We start from the raw sequence: 19,543 nt of genomic DNA on the forward strand, positions 1-19,543 counted from the left end.
ACGACCCCAAAAGCACGGGCAACCAAAGGAAAAATAAACAAATGGGATTATATCAAACTAAAAAGCTTCTGCACAGCAAAAGAAACAATTAAAAGAGTTAAAAGACAACCAACAGAGTGGGAGAAAATATTTGCAAAATATATATCTGACAAAGGATTAATATCCAGAATATATAAGGAACTCAAACAACTGTAGAAGAAGAAAACAAGCAACCCAATTAAAAAATGGGCAAAAGAGCTAAGTAGGCATTTCTCTAAGGAAGATATACAAATGGCCAACAGACATATGAAAAAGTGCTCAACATCACTCAGCATCCGGGAAATGCAAATCAAAACTACATTGAGATACCATCTAACCCCAGTTAGGATGGCTAAAATCCAAAAGACTATGAACGATAAATGCTGGCAAGGCTGCGGAGAAAAAGGAACTCTCATACATTGTTGGTGGGACTGCAAAATGGTGCAGCCTCTATGGAAAATGGTATGGAGGTTCCTCAAACAATTGCAGATTGATCTACCATACGACCCAGCTATCCCACTGTTGGGAATATACCCAGAGGAATGGAAATCATCAAGTCGAAGGTATACCTGTTCCCCAATGTTTATCGCAGCACTCTTTACAATAGCCAAGAGTTGGAACCAGCCCAAATGCCCATCATCGGATGAGTGGATACGGAAAATGTGGTACATTTACACAATGGAATACTACTCAGCTATAAAAACGAATGAAATACTGCCATTTGCAACAACATGGATGGACCTTGAGAGAATTATATTAAGTGAAACAAGTCAGGCACAGAAAGAGAAATACCACATGTTCTCACTTATTGGTGGGAGCTAAAAATTAACATATAAATTCACACACACACACACACACACACACACACAAACCGGGGGGGGGGGAAGAAGATATAACAACTACAATTCTTTGAAGTTGATACGAGAAGCAAACAGAAAGGACATTGTTGGGGGGGGAGGGGGGAGGGAGAAGGGAGGGAGGTTTTGGTGATGGGGAGCAATAATCAGCAACAATGTATATCGACAAAATAAAATTTTAAAAAAAAAGAAAAAAAAACACATAGAAGAATAGCTTCATGGTATTGGTCTTGGCAATGATTTCTTGAGTGTGACCCCAAAAGCACAGGCAACAAAATGCAAAAATAAACAAAGTGGGACTATATCAAACTAAAAAGCTTTTGCACAGCAAAGGAAACAATCTATATAATAAAAAGGCAACTTACTGAATGGGAGAAAATATTTACAAACTACATGTCTCATAAGGGGTTAATATCCAAAATACATAAGAATCTCCTACAACTCAATAGCGAAAATAGAAATGATCTGATTTTTTAACGGGCAAACAACTTGAATAGACTTTTTCCATAGAAGACATATAAGTGGCCAACAGATATATACAATGACGCTCAACATCACTAATCATCAGACAAATGCAAATCAAAACCACAATGACACATCATTTCATGCCTGTTAAGATGGCCAATATTTTAAAAAAACCCATCCAAATAAAATAACAAGTGTTGGCAAGGATGTGGAGAAATTAGAACCCTCATGCACTGTTTGTGGGGATGTAAAGTGGTGCAGCAGCTTTGGAAAAACAGTAAGAAAGTTCTTCAAAAAATTTAAAATGGAGCTACCATATAATCTAGCAATCCCACTTCTGGGTATTTGTCCAAAAGAACTGAGAACAGGATCGTGAAGAGATATTCATACCCCCATGTTCATTGCAGCAATATTCATAGTAACCATGAAGTGAAAACAACCTAACTGTCCATTGGTTGATGAATGTATAAAGAAAATGTAGTGTATATATACAGTGGAATCTTACTCAGTCTTAAAAGAGAAGGAAATATGTCATATACTACAACACAAATTAACCTTAAGGACATTATGCTACATGAAATAAGCCAGTCACAGAAGGACAAGTACTGAGTGATTCCTCTTATATGAGGTCTCTAACATAGCCTGACTCACAGAAACAGAAAGTAGAATGGCAGTTGCCAGAGGCTGGGCAAAAAGAGAAATAGAGTTGCTGTTCAGTAGATACAGAGCTCCAGCCATGTAAAACGAAAAGTTCTGGAGATCTACTCTGTGACAATGTGCATATAGTTAACAATATTGTACTGTACACTTAAACATTGTTCAGAGGGTAGATTTCATGTTACAAGTATTAGATAAAATTATAGGAGGCCATCGTTTTGAACTAAGTTACTGCACTAAGCCCCCCCCAAAATAAAAATGGAGTCACCCCTGCTAAATTCCATGTCACTTAGATTGTGTTCTGACCTTCAGAGAAACCAATAGAAAAAAGATAACAGCCAATTTCCCAACCAGGGTAGTTTAAATTTTCAATAGGTATGATAATGAAGTTCCCTCTGCTTTAATCCTTACACAAAAGAGATGGCCTGAGGTAATCTGATGTTAATTAGTCAGTTATTTTTCTATTCTTCTGTCTTCCTGTCCTCACCTTACGAAGAAAGTAACTTTGAAATGACCAATCTGCCTTTTGTTCTTTATTTCTGCTTTCTTCAGCCTTTTCTTGTTTATAAAACCAACCTCCCCTGCTCGGTTCCCTGGAACACTTACTCAATTTTATGGAATAACACGTTGCCTGATTCTAGAATCACAGCAAATCCAATTGAGATCTTTAACTAAACTTGTAATTTTGTCCTTGACATGTGCTTTTACCACAATAAAAATAAATGGGCAAAAGACATTAACAAGGCATTTCATGAAAGAAGACGTCAAACTGGCCAGTAAATATATGAAAAGTGACCCACTCCATTGGTAATCAGGTAAATGCAAATTAAAATAACATTGGGACACCATTGCTCATCCACCAGACTCTGGGGGCTGGGGGGAGATAAAAAACAAAAAACCTAAAAATAATCTGTGTTGATGAGAATGTGGAGTAATAGGAACTCTCATATTCTGATAGTAGCAGTTGTTACAATCGTTTTGGAAGTCGGTTTGACATCATATAGTAAAATTAAACATACTCATCCCCATATCTTTTCTGCCAGGGCTATGTCTCTTAACAGGTCTGGGGGAACAGGTCTCTGCATCTCACCAGAGGGATACACTACCTGTAGCTTTTCAAGGCTATTCAAACTGGTGTGGACTCTGTAGGAATGCAGAAGACCCATGGAGAATTATCTCCCAAAAGTTTAGTTTGAGGGACCTGTCAGATATTCAGGGGTAAATGGCCAAAAGGCAAGAAATAATGGCTCTCATTTACTGAGCACTTACTATGTCCTGGCACATATTATGTGATGGGGCTTAAAGGGTGATTATTGGTCACCCTTTTAAATCTCCTTTGAGTTTGGGTCTAATTGAGAAATAAAACACAGGAATCAGAAAGCTTAATAGAGATAAAGCTAATTGAGAAATTTTGACCAAATAGGGCTCCTATTAGGTTCTGCAACTGAACTTACTCCCTTAGTGACAGACAGGGCAGGGCAACCACACACCTCCTCCAGGGACAGGTGAGCTCAGTCAAGGCAGAAGAAAAGGGGGGACAGACCATTCAGAAAAGAATAGCTTTGCAGGGGCTGAGACGAACATGTTAACTTCCTCTTCCTAAACTCAGCCATCAGATGAGTCACTCTTCCTCCCACAGGGAGTAAGAGGACAGCCAAAAGCCTGCAATGTTCCTGCTAATTTTCCCTTTCTGGGGACTGGAATGAACGTTCTTTCTCCTCTGTGAAAACAGAGAGTGTGTGATGGGCATTCTCCCATCACTGCATACTTCATATCTGATATCCCATTCTGTAATCAAAACCCAGTGAGGGAGATGTGACTATACCTGTTTTGAAGACGAGGAAATGAAGACTCAGAGGAGCCAAATGACGTACCACTATCGACGTCTCTGTGGGCCAGCGTGTGGCTGCAAAGGCATCCCCAGGGCTTGTGCTAGTAGGTGACAGAGAGGATTCAGATTCAGTTGAATCCAGAGCCCATGTTTGTAACCACTTACTATACTGCCTCTCCAAGACTGTGGGATGCTTTATTCCAGGGGCAGGGGGAGAGAGAAAGAATGACAGCCCTAAATTGGTAATTTAGGTTGGCGAGTCAACAACATAAAACCATGGCAGAAGCCATGACAGCAGAGGAATCAGTCAGGGAGGGTATGGGGAAGAAGACGACGAGGCTAGAGACAGAACTCCCCATAGAATACCAGTGCTTAGGAGCAGTCAGAGAAGGGATCGCAAAGGAGACGGAGAAGGTGCAGCCAGAGAGGTAAGAAAAGACCCTGAGGAGGAGAGAGGTCAGCTGTGTGGAAGGCTGCAGGGAGCGCCAGTATCGTGAGGACCGGAGAGAGGCCGTCTGGGAAAGGGCAGGTGCGTTGGGGGTGGGGATGCACTGGAGCGTGGAGTGTGAAGGGGGGTGAACTAGACTTTCCTACAACACTGGCTGTGAATGGACGGGGAGAGGAGGAGGCAGACCGAGGGGTGGGCGGAGCAGACCACGGACCCTCTGGTTACCACCAATGTAACGTTTGCCCAAATGCTTTTTAAAAAAATCAAGTACTATTTCAAGTTATTTTCATCCAGAACAAATCGGAAGCAGGATCATCAGATTGTAGGTAGAAGATCTAGAGTGGAAAATGTCCCCTAGTGGGCTAGACCGCGGGTGCTATAAGCAGAGGAAAGGAAGTGTAATGAGTCTACAGTTGTTTTGATACCTACAAAGCTCCATTACTGGAAACGACCCAAATTTCTATCAAAGAGGATGTTTTAAAATGGTGATAGATTCGTACAATTATCTTCTCACTTTGCTCTGCTTCCTCTCCTCTGGGTGCTGGCTCCCCTTTATTTCAGCTTAAATGTAAGTGACTTGATTCTGCTTTTATTTATTTATTTATTTTTATTATTATTATTTTTTTTTTTGTCTTTTTCGTGACCGGCACTCAGCTAGTGAGTGCACCCGCCATTCCTATACAGGATCCGAACCCGCGGCGGGAGCGTCGCCGCGCTCCCAGCGCCGCACTCTCCCGAGTGCGCCACTGGCTCGGCCCTTGATTCTGCTTTTAGATGGACTGGTGGTAACGCCGTCCTGACATAGCAAAGTGTGAGACGGTTATTGTCCCTGCGGAGAAACACCACGAGCCTTGGTATCCGACAGAATTGGCGCTAACTTCACCACCGTTTTCTCCGTTTTCTCTTCTAATAAAGTGGTGACAATCCCGACCTTGCGTCTAGTTAACAATATAGAACGTTTGCTCCTTGCCACACTCTGTTCTAAGCCTCTTCAAATATTAATTCATTTGAACCCTCCCATCCATCACCGCTACGAGGTAGATATTATCTTCGTTTTCTAAAGAAGGAAATAGAGCCCAGAGAGATGAGGTGCCTTGCAGGGTCACGCAGCTGGCGAGCTGAGGCGTGCGTGGAGCCGGGATCTGAACGCCCACCCTCTGGCTGCAGAGCTTGTGCCATCCTGCAGGAACCGAACCCACCCCGGAGCTGGCACGCGCCGCGCACCCTGCACTCGGCGGCTGCAGGACGCGCAGCGCTCCAGTGCGACCTGGTCTTCCAGGAGCCTCGGCTCCTCCACGCGGCGTGCGTTCGGCTGGGAGAGCACCCCCGGGGCCCGCGCTGGGACCCCGCCCAGGAATCTCGCGGCGGTCACAAGGCGCGTTCCGCCTCCGCGCCTCCGCCGCAGGGGGGCGCTGCCTCCTCGCCGGCCGCGGGCGCGCTGCGGGCGGTCCCCGCGGCAGGGCGCGCCGCCTGCAAGATGTCCGTGCTCCGCGGCGAGCGGCCGGCGAGGCCCGGGACCCGCCTCACCTGGCTGCTGTGCTGCAGCGCCCTGCTGTCCCCGGCCGCGGGCTACGTGATCGTGAGCTCCGTGTCCTGGGCCGTCACCAACGAGGTGGACGAGGAGCTGGACAGCGCCTCCACGGAGGAGGCGCTGCCCGCGCTGCTGGAGGACTCGGGCAGCATCTGGCAGCAGAGCTTCCCGGCCTCGGCTCACAAGGAGGACGCGCACCTGCGGCCCCGGGCGGCCGCCGCTCGCGCCAGGCCGCCCCCCGCGCCGCCCGGCATGTTCTCCTACCGGCCCGAGGGCGGCCCCGGGCTGCGCGCCGGCACCGCCCGCTCCCTGGCCCACGCCAGCGCCTGGGGCTGTCTGGCCACCGTGTCCGCCCACGAAAAGGTAAGCCGTCCCCACTGGGCGCGGGCTGCAGGTGCATGCCTCGCGGTGGCCTGGCAAGCAGGCGGCGGGACCCGGGGACAGGGACACGCTAGCGACCGCTCGCGTACTGGGAGCCAGGTCTAACAGACGTAGCCCGTGGGCAGTATTGGACCGTCGCACCGTGCAAATAATGGAACCAGGCTGTGCTTCCGTGAGCCTGGCAAAGCGTGGCGGCGGAAAGGGGGCACTGAAAACCAGGCTCTCTGCAAAGACGTACAAATAACCAGCGCCTGACCAGAGACCTGGACAAAAGGAGCCAGAGCCGCCTTTGGAACCGCAGAGTAGGCGCGTACAGCCCCTGCCGGGTCACAGCACAGTCCCATAGACCCGAACTGCCCAGTCACCTACTGACATGGGACCAAAGTGGGGATGGGGAGCAAGACACCACCCCGGCTTTGGTGGAAACGTACATTTTTAAAAATGGAACTCAAGAATTTTTCTGGAAAGGAGGCTTATTATGCAAAGTGTGTAAATGCTGGAACGGCTATCAGCAGCTGCAGTTTTTACCGTGCAGTTCACATCAAATGTTTTACTCACCTGTTAGACATGATTCCACCTGGAATGTCATAGAAAAGTAATGTCATGGATATGTATGTAACTTCCATTAAGTATACACCTCCGGAAAGTTTTTAGGGCTGTCAAGATAGATATAAAGGTTTTATTGCAGGGCAATGATTTGAACTCCTATTTACTTCATGCAAGGCAGAATTAATATTTTTAGAATGCACAGGACATTGGCTGGGGGCGCGGGGGGGGGGCAAGTTCTTGTCCTGCCTCAGGGTCTCACCAGCTCGACTGTGGCCAGGTCACTGGCTTCTACACTTTGCTTTCCTCATCTATAAAATTAAATAGTCGACTAGGCAGTTTTGAATGTCCTTTGTTGCTTAAAAATTAACTAAATGGCAACTTTATGCTAATTACAGCAATGATCTTAACCTCTTTAGTGTCAGATTCAGAGCCAGTTGGACATTCACAGCAACGAAATGGTTTTGCACAGTTGCACTCCTAAGACCCATCCTTCTAAAGCCCTCAGGACCACACCCATGACCACCAATAAACTATCAACTTAATCACTTCTTCAAGCCCCACCTTTCAATTGTCATAATAGGATTTCCCAACCTCTTAACACTGCCACAGTGGGGGCCAAGTTTCTAATACCTGGAACTTTGGGGGATACAATTTAAGTTTCAATGAGTTTGGGGGGGGGGGACATTCAATCCACTACATAACACTTCAAAAACAATGACAGCCCGTGAATTCTGAGCTAAGTAACGATAAGGTGCACTTTATAAGGGACAAAACTCATGAAAGATTGGGATGCTTGACCAGCAGCATTTAGGAAAACCTAAGATTTAAATATTTTTGTCTATGTCTGAAGTCACAGAAGCATGATATACTACTATACCCACCTATTGGATGATCATGAACAAAAATTGCTATATCATGTTTCTGTGACTTACTTTATGCTAAAACGGTAACAAATCAACTTCCCATAACATGCCGAGTTCTATAATGAAATGTCATTGCAACAAAAAATGCAGCTAATAAATGAGAAAGTGGAGTAGCCCTAAAAGAAACAGTAATAGAAAGTTTCTGAGGTCCAAAGACCAGGCAAGAAGTTAAAGTTAAGACTTCAATTCTATCCCAAAAGTTTCCAACTGGGGAGGCAGCCAAGCCGGTGAAGGCAGTAAAGGGTAGCTTGCGGGAAAGGCTCAGAAGCACCACCCCTCCCATCAATTTCATCACCCCTTCCCAAAACAATATTAAATTCAATAAAGTGAATGTATTTGCTATGCACAGCCAGCTTCACGAATAATCCTTTAACCATCCCTTACACACAGAATGCTACTGCTAAGCATCTCCTATAGAGATATTCTGCAACCATGACGGGGTGAGTTACGTATATTGGGGACCACCTTACCTTAATGTAGTGCCTGCCAAAAATACTGTGATACCATGGTCTGCTCACATCCCTGGTGCTGTATTTCCTTGCCAGAGACACAAGCTAAGCTCCCAGCTCAAGTTAATCCACAACTCTGCATTGTAAAAGGCTTTTTTGGTGTTTGTTAGATCCAAGGACTACCATTTGGGAACTGCCTGCCCGTCAGTGATGGCCCCTTAAACAACAGCACTGGGGTTCCCTTCTTCTATGTGACAGCGAAGGACTCTGTGGTTGCCGATCTGATGAAGAACCCCATGGCCTCGCTGACACTGCCAGAATCAGAAGGAGAATTTTGCAGGTAAACAAGGGTTTGGCCTCACCCACACAGGTCCTGGGAAGTTTTTGGCAGAGAGTCAGGGTGGGGGGTGAGGGATGCTTTCTGGGTCAAATGGCTTTCACAGAACCCTGAGAGCCAAACTGATGTCTTTACCCTTGGAATCAGATAAATTAGAATTCTACCACTCACCAAGCAATGTCACTTGTATGTAGCAAATTCCTTAACCTTTGTGAGCTTCAGTTTCCCTGCCTGTAAAATGGAAACAATCATTTCTATTCATAAGGTAATTATGAGTGTTGGAAATAGGTTCAAAATGCCTTGTGCGATGCCAGGGTGGGTAAATGGCAGCTTGCTATTATGGAAAGGGTGGGGTGGAGGTGGATGTTATAGTGCAGGAAGTCAGTGGTTTGTCTCCCCAGCACTTGCAGTGCAGAGTCTATTTATTGTTTTTCCAATTCTTTTCTATTCCCCTGAGATGCATGCAATAAAGAGCCAGCATCCTTTAATATATCTTCTCAAAAACTCTCTACAATAAAAGCCTACTAAAGACATTTAAGCACAAATGGAACATTGATCCAGACACCTTTTGTCTGACTTCAAAATGCAAAGCTTGAAATCATACCCTGCGAGGGAGATGTCTCCACGGGGCTGGTGTGGGGGCTGCCTGTGAGAGACCCCGACCCCACCCCAGCCTGGGGAGCTGTGCATGCAGCAGGGTGGCCTGGGTGAGTCCTTGAACCCCTGGGGCCTCAGCCGCTTCACCTGTAAAGTGTAGTGATGCTGTGGGACATCATAGGCTTCATCCCACCTCGGAAAGACCCTGCCGCCCCTGGCATTCACCCTCGGCAATGAGAGACCAGCGGGCACACTGAAGCTGACCCTGTTCCTCACTGGGTTATGGCAAGAAGCCAGGAAAGGAAATGTTTTCTTTTTCTTGGAATATGCTTTCTGTTCTTGGTCAGTCAAGCTTGCTGTTCCTAGAAGTATATTTCCAGGATACCTTTCTAAACTTCTCAGGCTTTCCTAATTCAGGGATCCTAAAAGCCATCGTGCAGGAGCACATTGATCCCAGAACCCAGAGCGCGGCTGCTCTGGGAGAGAGGCAAAGGAATTTAGATCTGGAAACAGAGCTGCAGCAGCACTGGGCCATGGAGGGATTTGTCTCATGTCAGGCCCAGGCTGAAAGCTGCAACACTGAGCAATTCAGCTCAGGAGAGGTCCTCATGGGGGATGGGTCATAGGGTGACTTCTGTCAGCCCCGGTGAAAACTGGGCATGTTTGCTTGCACGACCCAGAGCCATGTGTGCGGACCTACCACATGGCAGGCCACACATAGCAAGTGCACACGTCCGTGCAGCACGCCAGATAACTGGATGAGGCCGCTCATGGCCAGGGGTGACCAGCCAAGGCCAAGGAGCATCAGTATCCTGGCACTCCTGTCACTCTGGCCTGGGCAAGCAAGGTGAGCCCCACCCTTGTAACCCTATGTTTAGATCCTCTGTTAAGACCATTTCTCAGAACTGCTACCCCCTTGCACTATTTAAGCTTCTGAAGTATTGAAATGAGATGTAAATAAATATTTCAAAGCTAATTTTCACCTTGGTAAGCGGCACACTTCAAAGCAAAGCTTACCAAGCAGTGGGGCTCTTCCTATCACCCCAGGTTCAATTTCCCATGAATGGCCTAAGCCCACATGTGATTCATCTGTGTGAGGTTCGCATTCCAAATTCAGCATTACATTTTAGGTTTTGCCTCCAGAATCTCAGTAAGGTTGAACACAGGGACTTCAAAAGTCAAAGCCTTGCTGCCAGCACTGAAAAACAGACACCAAAGCCCCAAATAAATGAGCCAAGCAGAGAACTCCTATGGCCTTCGGGGCACAGCGAGGCATCTGGTAGAAGCGTCTGTGGCTAAGAACTTCCCAGACAGCACCTGCATGGAGTTAGCTGGCAAGGTACCCGCCGGTGGCCCCTCTGTGGGATCCAGGGCAGGAAGAGATCGCCAGTGAGACCAGAGTCCATTGTCAAGTGCTTCAAAGCTTCAAAGTATTTCCCATGGGGGGAGGGCAAGGTTCAGATAATGCCCATTTCTCATCTTGGTAATGATAAATCAAGACCACTTGATCCTTTCACCTCTGGAAGGCAGTTCATACTCTGGAAGGCAGTTCATACTCAGAAAAGTGAAAAAGCCTTCACTCCATGACACAGGTATCCACATGAACTGGAAGCTTGTACGCCTGGTGCTTCCTGTGTGCTCACAGTCCTCTGCCAGTCTGTGTACCTGCCCAGGGCATGGATCTGCCCTGTTTTGTTGTACGTGGGCAGACAGAGCCACACTGGGCTCCTACGGCCTGGAGGGCCATGTTGGAGCTGAGGAGCCCCCAGAAGCTGAACCATAAGCCAGATTTTGACAGGGAGGAAGCAGCATGGCCACTGACCTCTGAAGGGCGGAAAGACGGCCTTCACAGCCATTTGCTGTGGCCCACCGTGCATCCCCGGGAGAGGGGCCATCGCAGCTGCCAGCCTGCCTCTGTACTCAGCAGGGTCAGCCCTGGTTCCAGCAGACCCTGATTCTGGCAGACCCTGCACCAGCACAGCCTGGTGAGCACCACCTCCACCGACAGGACACAGCCCAGGACAAGGAAGTCATCCACCAAGGGGGCGAGCACAATTCAGGCCTAAGGGTGGGAGGGGTGCCAGCCTGATACTCCTGCAAGGGCAGGCTGAGCTGCCCTCTGCACTTTCAGAGCTCCGTGTGGTATGCAAGACAGTTGTGCGTATGGTGTGTGGGTGTTTAATAAGCAGAGAGAAGGGTGGATAGACAGGCAGGCAGACAGATTCCTTCCCGTATTCAACTATTCTCTCCTCGAGAAATATGTACTGCAGTTGCCCCAGTTGGCCTCCCCATTCCACTCTTTATCACCTTGCACTCGTCCTCTATCCAGCAGCCGGGGTAATCTTTTAAAACCCAAATCAGATCCTGGCCTTCCTCTGCTAAAACCCTTTCATGAGGAAAAATAACAAAATCCTTAATATGGCATACAAGGCCCTACCTCCTCATCAGAATAGGTAATAGTGTCTGCCCTATTCCTGACTGACCTAATATTTGATTTATACCTACTTTTATCAAATTAAAAGCATTAGCCTGATAACTTCTTGTAGTCAAAGCTGATGCACTCATATATGCTTTGACACGTAGCTGAGAAATGCTTTTTTCTTGGTAACCCCCCCACATATATGTGGGTGCCCCAAAACCTCGTGTAAAAAGGGAATGAAAAGGTAATACGAATCTTTCCACAAACTTCCTGAAGACCCCTCATGTGTTGACACATCATGTCACTCAAAAATGATATTTAGGTCCATTAGCTGGCCTGTGTATTAAAGATAAAGTTAGATCCAAATTGAAATGGGTGAAGGACATTGAGTATCCCGGCTCCAAGAGTCTCAGGAAGAGACTTAATGGTGAAGAAAATGCACAGAAGATATAATTTCCTTAACTGAAGCTGGGAGAAGCCGATGTCTTGAGTATGATGAAAGGATTTAATGTCCTCATATTTTACAGATTTATAGGGACCTTACAGAGCTTTTAAATGAATCTGTAAAACCCAACCTGGGATACTCCATCCTATTCAGTTGTGAATTTTTCCCAGAACTTTTCAGTGCCCTGTCTGCTGGTCCCTGAACTTTCCCTAAAATGTCACAGCAAAGTTACTAGATTTAATTGGGTGCAGTTGTCCTGACTCCCACCCCAGGGCATATTGAATTGGGTACTATCACATGTCCTTCCTGGAGCAGACAATTTGGAAAATGAATCTGACTAGATAATAAGTAGAAAGTGACTTTGATTATTAGAAAAGTACTAGGTTGGTGGTTTCCGTGGAACAAAGCAGCCAAGAAAAGTTGCTTGGGTAGAATGAATATCATACCTGTTCAGCACGTCACTTGTCCCGTTGGTGTACTCAAGGGAGGAGGGAAAGATGTCTGAGAGCCCTCTGGCTCCATGGTTGACTGGGTGGGATGCTCCAAGAATGGCAAAGACAGAATAGGTGAGAATGGCCATCTAGGTTGCTATATTTTATATATATTCTATGTAGATTGCTATGTAGAATGTTATAAAGTGCAAACTCCCACAAATTTGGAGTAGAAGAGTGACTTTCAACTGCTTGAGAGACATGTTAATGACCTGGACAAGCTTTATCCGTCGCCCAGCCCAGCTCAAGCACCAGAACCTCTTAGGGAAGAGGTATACGGCTTGACCTGGAGCTCCAGGGTGATTCCGATACTGCTTTAGCACAATGAGAACATCGAGTAGGTCTTATATGCATTTTCTGGATTTCCAGGAAAGACCTGCTAAGAACTGTGAGTTAGCCCCAGCATGGCTCAGTCAAAGTTGCAGTCTGATAGAAACACGAACACTGCATAATCTCACTTGTATGTGGACTCTAAAGAAGTCCAACTCACAGAAGCAGAGAGGAGAAGGGTGGTTCCCAGAGGATGGGGGAGGGGGAGATGGGGAGATGTTGGTCAAAGAGGACAAACCTTCAGTTACAAGATGACCAAGTTGAGAGGATCTAAGGTGATGGCCGGTGATGGACATGTTAGTTCATTTGATTGTGGTAGTCATTACATAATGCATACGTGTATCAAATCATTACATTGTACTCTTTGAGTATATTCAATCTTTATTTGATAATTAAATATTTTAATATTAAAAAATGTATTACAGTCTGAAAAATATAGGAAGAAAGGTGGCTCTTCCACTTGTCAGACATCATACCTATCCAGACCAGAACCTGTAAACATGTCTTGCCTAATAATAGTTTATTTAAAGTCTCTTTGATTCAATTATTCTGTTTACTCCTGGGTGCTGTGATATCTTCATGTAATTAATGAGATGAATTAGGGATGGAAATCTATTTCCTAGCTGAGGTTAAGATGGCCAATTAAGCATAAAATTCCAGCTTAAAAGATTCACTGGCAATCAGCAACTCCCTCCTCTCTGTATTTCTCTCTTCCTTCAACACACATAAGCATGGACAGAAGATCCTGCATGCAACTAAGTGAGTTTATACTCAGGCCAGAGACCCAGTTGTATAAAAATTCTCTCTCTCTCTCTCTCCCTTTCTCTCTCTCTCTCTATATATATATATTTATATATACGTGTGTGTGTGTGTGTGTGTGTCTGGCAGGTACAGGGATCCAAACTCTTAACCTTGGTGTTACAACACCATGCTCTAACTAACTGAGTCCTCGATAAATATTGGTTGACAAAGAGAGGCCACCCAAGAAATGCATCTTCTGTTGCAGCATCCTTCCTTATGGAGGATATAGACTTGAACCCTAAAACAATGGGTTTTAAGTTTGTACCTTCTTAGCAAGTCAGGGCAGCAAGCCCTTGGGTCTAGGGGGGATTCTTCAGTTGAACGATGTTGTGTTTGATTATACTGGATCGATTTTTATTTTGAAGATTAGGATATAAACAAAACCAAAAGAGGTTTATCAAATGCCTTTCCTGAAATGAAAAAATTTCAGCTGATAGCTTAAGCAAATGCTAAGTTCCCAAGTAGACTGATTTGATTATCCAGAAAGGAGGATCTGGAAGCACTTTTTCCCTCTTCCCCAAGGGTTTTTTATGAAAAATTGTCATGGATGTCACCATGGGTCACAACCCCTTTGATCCCCAAGGTTGAAGACGTCCCTGCCCTAACGATGAACAGTGGCTCTTGTCAAAATTCTTTAATTACCAGGCCTTGGTGTGGTTTAGCATCACAGGAGATCCTACGATTCTAGTTTCTGAGGGGGAAGTGCTAGACCACGAAAGGATGGAAGCCCATGGGTGTTTGACACATAGAATGGAAGCCTTCAGAAATGAGGATTCAGATGCTTGGACGGGTGCACATTGTAGAGGCAGTTCAACACGAAAGAATCACACATCAAAAAAGCATTGCTCCCACTCGAGCAACTGGACCATTTTCTCGGACATACATGTCCTTCCTGCCCTGTCCTATAAGCAGCCCCTGTATGTTGTAGGCACATTAACAAGAGGAGAAATTCCTCCAATGAAACGGGAGGACTACGGGGAGGGTGTGGGTGGGAGGGTTGGTTTTCCTTCATGCCGTGGGTTCAGGATAAGCCCTTAGTGAGCACAAACAACTACATTATATGTACTGAGTTTAATCATTTCTTCTGTGTGAAAAATAAGAAGAGATTCTGGAAATGTAAAGCCACTCCTCCCCTCCACCTCCATCTTTTTAACTGTTCTTGTAGGAAAAAAACGTTGAATGTTAGATAAAAGCCTCAGCCCAGCCTAATCCCAAAAGCAGGCTCCGGGATTTGTTCCCCTAGAACTCTTTGGAAGGCACTCTGTTCATTCATTCGCTCTCTGGCTAAGCTCGATCGAGTGAACGCACAGAATGTGCACGTGCTGGCAGCAGCTTGCTTGCTAATAGCCAAGATGTGTCTCTGTCTGGAGTCTGCGTCTACCTGAGACGTGATGTGCATTTCAAAGAACAGGGCCCGGCCCTCACCAGATACAGAAGCTGAATCCAATTTCCCTTCACTGACTCTTGTTCATTGCCCTTGAAGGCAACATATAAATCTTCTAAATAAATTGCTCTCCGTTCAAATCCGCATTACCTCTTCTCCTCCTTGGCCCACTCATTCCTGTATTCCTAGCACTAACATTAATCTGAGTGGTTTTTAAAAGAGCTGCCTAGGAAGAGTCAGAGAACTCCGCAGGGGGAAAGTATGATGAGCTGGTGCTCAAGTATTTTCTTCCGTCTTTTGCTCATTTCTGTGGTCATAGCTCATAGCAACCTGCAGCCACTTCTTTCTCCCTGGTTTTATTTCAGCCCCATGAAGTTTTGTCCCCATGGTTCCTATCCATTTCACACATCTACTGATGATTCCAGTTCCTCTGTCTTTACACCAACCTTTCCTTCATCTCTGACTACCTCTAGCCACCCAGTTCACGAATGTTTCACTCACCTGTTAGACATGAACCCGTCTTAAGTGATGACGATGTAACTCCCATATACACCTTCCAAATAGATGTAAATGTTTTATGACAGGGTCCCCACCTCCTGGCAATCATTAATCTACTTTCTGCCTATATGGATTTGCCTATTCTGAACATTTCATATAAATGGAATTTTGTAATGTGTGGCTTTTTGTAACTGATTTCCTTCAGTTAGCATAGTGTTTTCAAGGTTCATTATCTTGTAGCATGTAGCAATAATTTATTCCTTTTTATGGCTGAATAATATTCCATTGTATGACTATACCACATTTTATTTACCCATCCGTCAGTTGATGGACATTTGTTTCCTTGTTTTGGCTATCATCAGTAATACTGCTATGGGTGTTTGTGTGCAAGTTTTTGTGCAGACATATGTTTTCAGTTTCCTTTGGTATATATCTAGGAGTGAAATTGCTGGATCATACGGTAACTCTATGCTTAACTTTTTACGGAACTGCACAACTGTTTTCCTGAGTGGATGTCTCATTTTATATTCCCACTAGCAATGGTTCCAATTTCTCCACATCTTGCCAATACTTTTTATTGTCTGTCTTTTTGATTATAGCTGTTCTAGTGAAGTGATACCTCATTGTGGTTTTGGTTTGCATTTCCCTGATAACTCACATTGCTGAGCATCCTTGTGTGCTTATTGGCCATTTGTATGTCTTCTTTGGAAAAATGTATATTTAAATCCTTTAGATAGGGTTATTTATCTTTTTATTGTTGAGTTGTAAAACTTCCTTATATATCCTAGATATGACCCTTTTTAGATGTATGATTTGCAAATATTTTCCTAATGTGCTTTTATCTGATTTTCTCTCTCTCTTTTTTTTTTTTTTTTTTTTTGTCATTGAAAGAAACAGAAAAACTGCTAAGGATTCAATAGTGACATTCCAGTTGTACATGTTCTTGGTCAATGTCCTTTTTGCATCTGTTAGCTGGGCCTTCCCCATCAGACAAGCAAATAATTGAGTAACATTCCTGAGATAATACAGAGTGTACCTAAATTATCTAGTGAGTAGAAATGGTAACAAAATGTCTGACCAAGAAAAAAGTCTTTAATTAATTGAATTACAAAGGAATTTGGGAGGGAAAGTTATTACTCCAACAATGTAAAGACAAGATAGAGAAATACTGATAATAACAGCATACTAAATATTGTGATGGAAATAAGAATTTCTTTTCCTTCAAATGATATTTATTGAGCACTTACTATATGCTGGGCCTTCCTAGATAAGACTTAATGACAAAGGCTCCTCCTGCTTCTTCGTCACTAGTCACTTGAATCAAGACAGCGCCATCTCTTACAAGACCGCGTGGATAAAGTTCCCTGACAGATAAGCCCATGCCTCTGCACAACCGGGGAGATGAGCAGGATTCCACAGTGTAACTTCAGTTTTCACCATCTTGGCATCTTCATGAACCACTTGCATGTCTGTCTGTCCATCTGTCCATCTATCCATCATTTCCATCTTACCCAACTCAACCTGACGTGTCCTTCAGAAATAAGACACTGACTTCTTAATGTTCTTTCCTTTCTTTACCTCTTTCTTTCCATCTTAAGGCTCTGTTTAAATTTCTTAGTGCCAGTGATTACTGGTCTGTTCCCCAGAATTTCATTTTCTTTCTTTCTCTCTTTTCACTGGTGAGGATGCCTGTGACTCAGCCTCCTGGGACTGCTCAGTCCAAGGTCCCTTCCTCTGAAAAGCCCAGACCCCTCCCCTGGTCTGCCAGGACAGCTGGGGTGTTTGCAAGCTCCCTCCCTGCTGGTCTTGGTTTACAACCCACTTCTTTTCTGCTCTTTACTCCCTGAAGTTTCTGCAGCATTGGCAGAGCTGAGGCTAACTGGGCTGTCCACAAAGCAGCAAAGCTTCCCCTGTAAAATGGACAAGACTCCAATGTGCTTAGAAATACTCATGATCTGGAAGGGCACTGGCCTTTCATTTTACAGATTAGGAGACTGAGGAGCTGAGAACTGCAAGGCAGAGCAACGGATGGTACAGTACTGAGTCTCCATCACCTGCTCTCTGCTGCATGGGCTCTACAAACAGCTCTAATCCTGACAGCCTCCTATTCCCCATGGCTTCTGCTATCCCTGCAACTACCTTCTTTCCTTTCAAATGAATCAAACATTTGAACGGCAGGCAGTTTTCCTCGTTCATCTGCTACATATGTCTAAGCCAGACGTACAGTAGGCTTTTGGAGAGGATAATTAAGTATGCAATGCAGGGATGGTGTCATTAGATAACACATATGCTACATTTTAGGCTAGAGGGACAACTTCTGGATCCACTGTAATGCAGAATAAGGAAAAAAGCCAAGCATACTCTGAGGGCTGCTTTTGTCTGTGGATGCCTGTACTGGGAGTCGCTGTTCTATTTCTGACATCTATTGTCCATGCTGGAGGGGGGAGGATGGAGCCGGGGTAGATTTAAGAAGCACAGGTAGCCAGGTCTGAGCAGCGAGAGGCCTGCCTGCCAGGACAGGTTTCGGCAGTGTGGCAGAATGGCAGAGAGAGCTTAGAAGGAATCTCAGAAATGGTTTCAGGGCAGCATCCAGTCAAAGATCAGCATGGCAGCAAGACCCTTGGGCAGTTGGGGACCTGCCAGGGCATCCCTGCCCCAATCCCAAGGATCAAGTGATTCTGGGGATGAGCAGGCAGCGTGGCCCCTGAAGTGACCCTGAAGCCCTGCAGCCCCAACCTGGCTGCTAGCTCTGGGCCTAGTAACAGGACTAAGGCCAGCCTGACCCCATCGGGCTGGATTCTAGAGCTGTCCAGTGAGCGGCAGAATAACTAAGCTATGCTCGGGAGCAGCCTGAGACCAGGAGAGCCACCTGATCTGCTTGCAAATACCAATTCCTGGGTTCCAGCAGTCTCTGAAGATAGAGGGCTTAGAATCTGCATTTTCAAGGAACAGCCAGGGAATTCTTGATGCACACTTCAATTTGAGAATTACTACAGCAAAGGAAAGAACTTTTGAGTTGTAGTTCAACAATTTGAATCCTTAGTCTTCTAATTAATATCTGCGTGGCTTTGAGCAACTTAATTTGTCTGATTCTCAATTTCCTTAACCCTATAATGGGAATAAGAGTACCCATACATTTGCTATGGGGTTGAAATATTCCAATGTGTAAAAGTTTCTAGCACATGCTCAGTAAATGGTAGCCATTGTCAGCTGTTTCCTCTATGCAGGGTCAGGGATGACAGAGACAGGAAAAGGAGATGAAAATCGATTGTAGCCTATTTACACTGTATGCTTCATCGATGTGATACGATGTATACTATATGATATACATTATGCTTCTGTGCTAAGCAGTGTTCTAAGTAAGTGACATGATACCTCGTGTGATCCTCACAAAAGTCTCATGAGAGAAGAACTATTATTAGCCTTTTACAGATAAGGAAACTGAGGCACATGCTGTCACCCCCACCCCCCTGCCTGCCTCCCCATATCAGCTGCATATGGAAGCAGTGAAAATCCCCAGCCATGTCTGAGAAAGAGCTGATTCAGAAGCTGCAGAACCGACAATACACAGAAGTACTTCTAAGTTGCTTTAAGGTGTTCGAATACAATTTTCCTCCCACGACTTGCCGTGAGTACACGCACACAGGCTCATGTGGCAGCCTCTCCCAACAAAGCGCTCACTTCCACAGACGCCCACTGAGCATCTGCTGTGCGATGAACCATGCTATGCACTGTCAGGGACAAAGACGAGAAAAGGTAGTGTCTGCCTCGGAGGGGAAAGGTGGAAGACACACATGGAAACACGTATTCCGTGGGTGTGTTAAATCCCGAGAAATGTCGGCTGGAGACAGTTGGTGGAGAGAGAAGCTCCATGGATGAGCTGATGTCTTTTCACTCTACACGCTCTCCCTGCTGTCCCCCATCCACCCCCAACCACGACCCACATGTGCCACTGACACCCATACTTATATTCCCAGCTGAGGCCTCTCATCTGAGCTCCAGACCTCAAATCCATCTGCTTCCCAGACATCTCAAGGACACCTCAAACTGAGCTTCCCCCTCCTCCACCAGCGGCCTCGTCACGCAGACCCTCCGCTCCTCCTGCCTCTCACCCCACACCAGTTAGCAAGGT

The 19,543-nt window shown here is 45.5% G+C and overlaps 1 protein-coding gene across 2 annotated transcripts in view; it reads left to right on the forward strand.

Moving 5' to 3' along the window:
* Window positions 1-5,753: 5,753 nt before the first annotated feature.
* The window catches only part of CREG2 (cellular repressor of E1A stimulated genes 2), a 46,808-nt gene continuing 33,018 nt past the window's right edge, over window positions 5,754-19,543 (forward strand). For both annotated transcript variants that reach the window (XM_063078931.1, XM_063078932.1), the window contains exons 1-2: window positions 5,754-6,170; window positions 8,280-8,449. In XM_063078931.1, coding sequence (XP_062935001.1) covers window positions 5,754-6,170; window positions 8,280-8,449 — 587 coding nt within the window. The remainder of the gene's footprint in view (window positions 6,171-8,279; window positions 8,450-19,543) is intronic.

Source organism: Cynocephalus volans, chromosome 14, assembly GCF_027409185.1.
Source record: "Cynocephalus volans isolate mCynVol1 chromosome 14, mCynVol1.pri, whole genome shotgun sequence".
Taxonomy (NCBI): domain Eukaryota; kingdom Metazoa; phylum Chordata; class Mammalia; order Dermoptera; family Cynocephalidae; genus Cynocephalus; species Cynocephalus volans.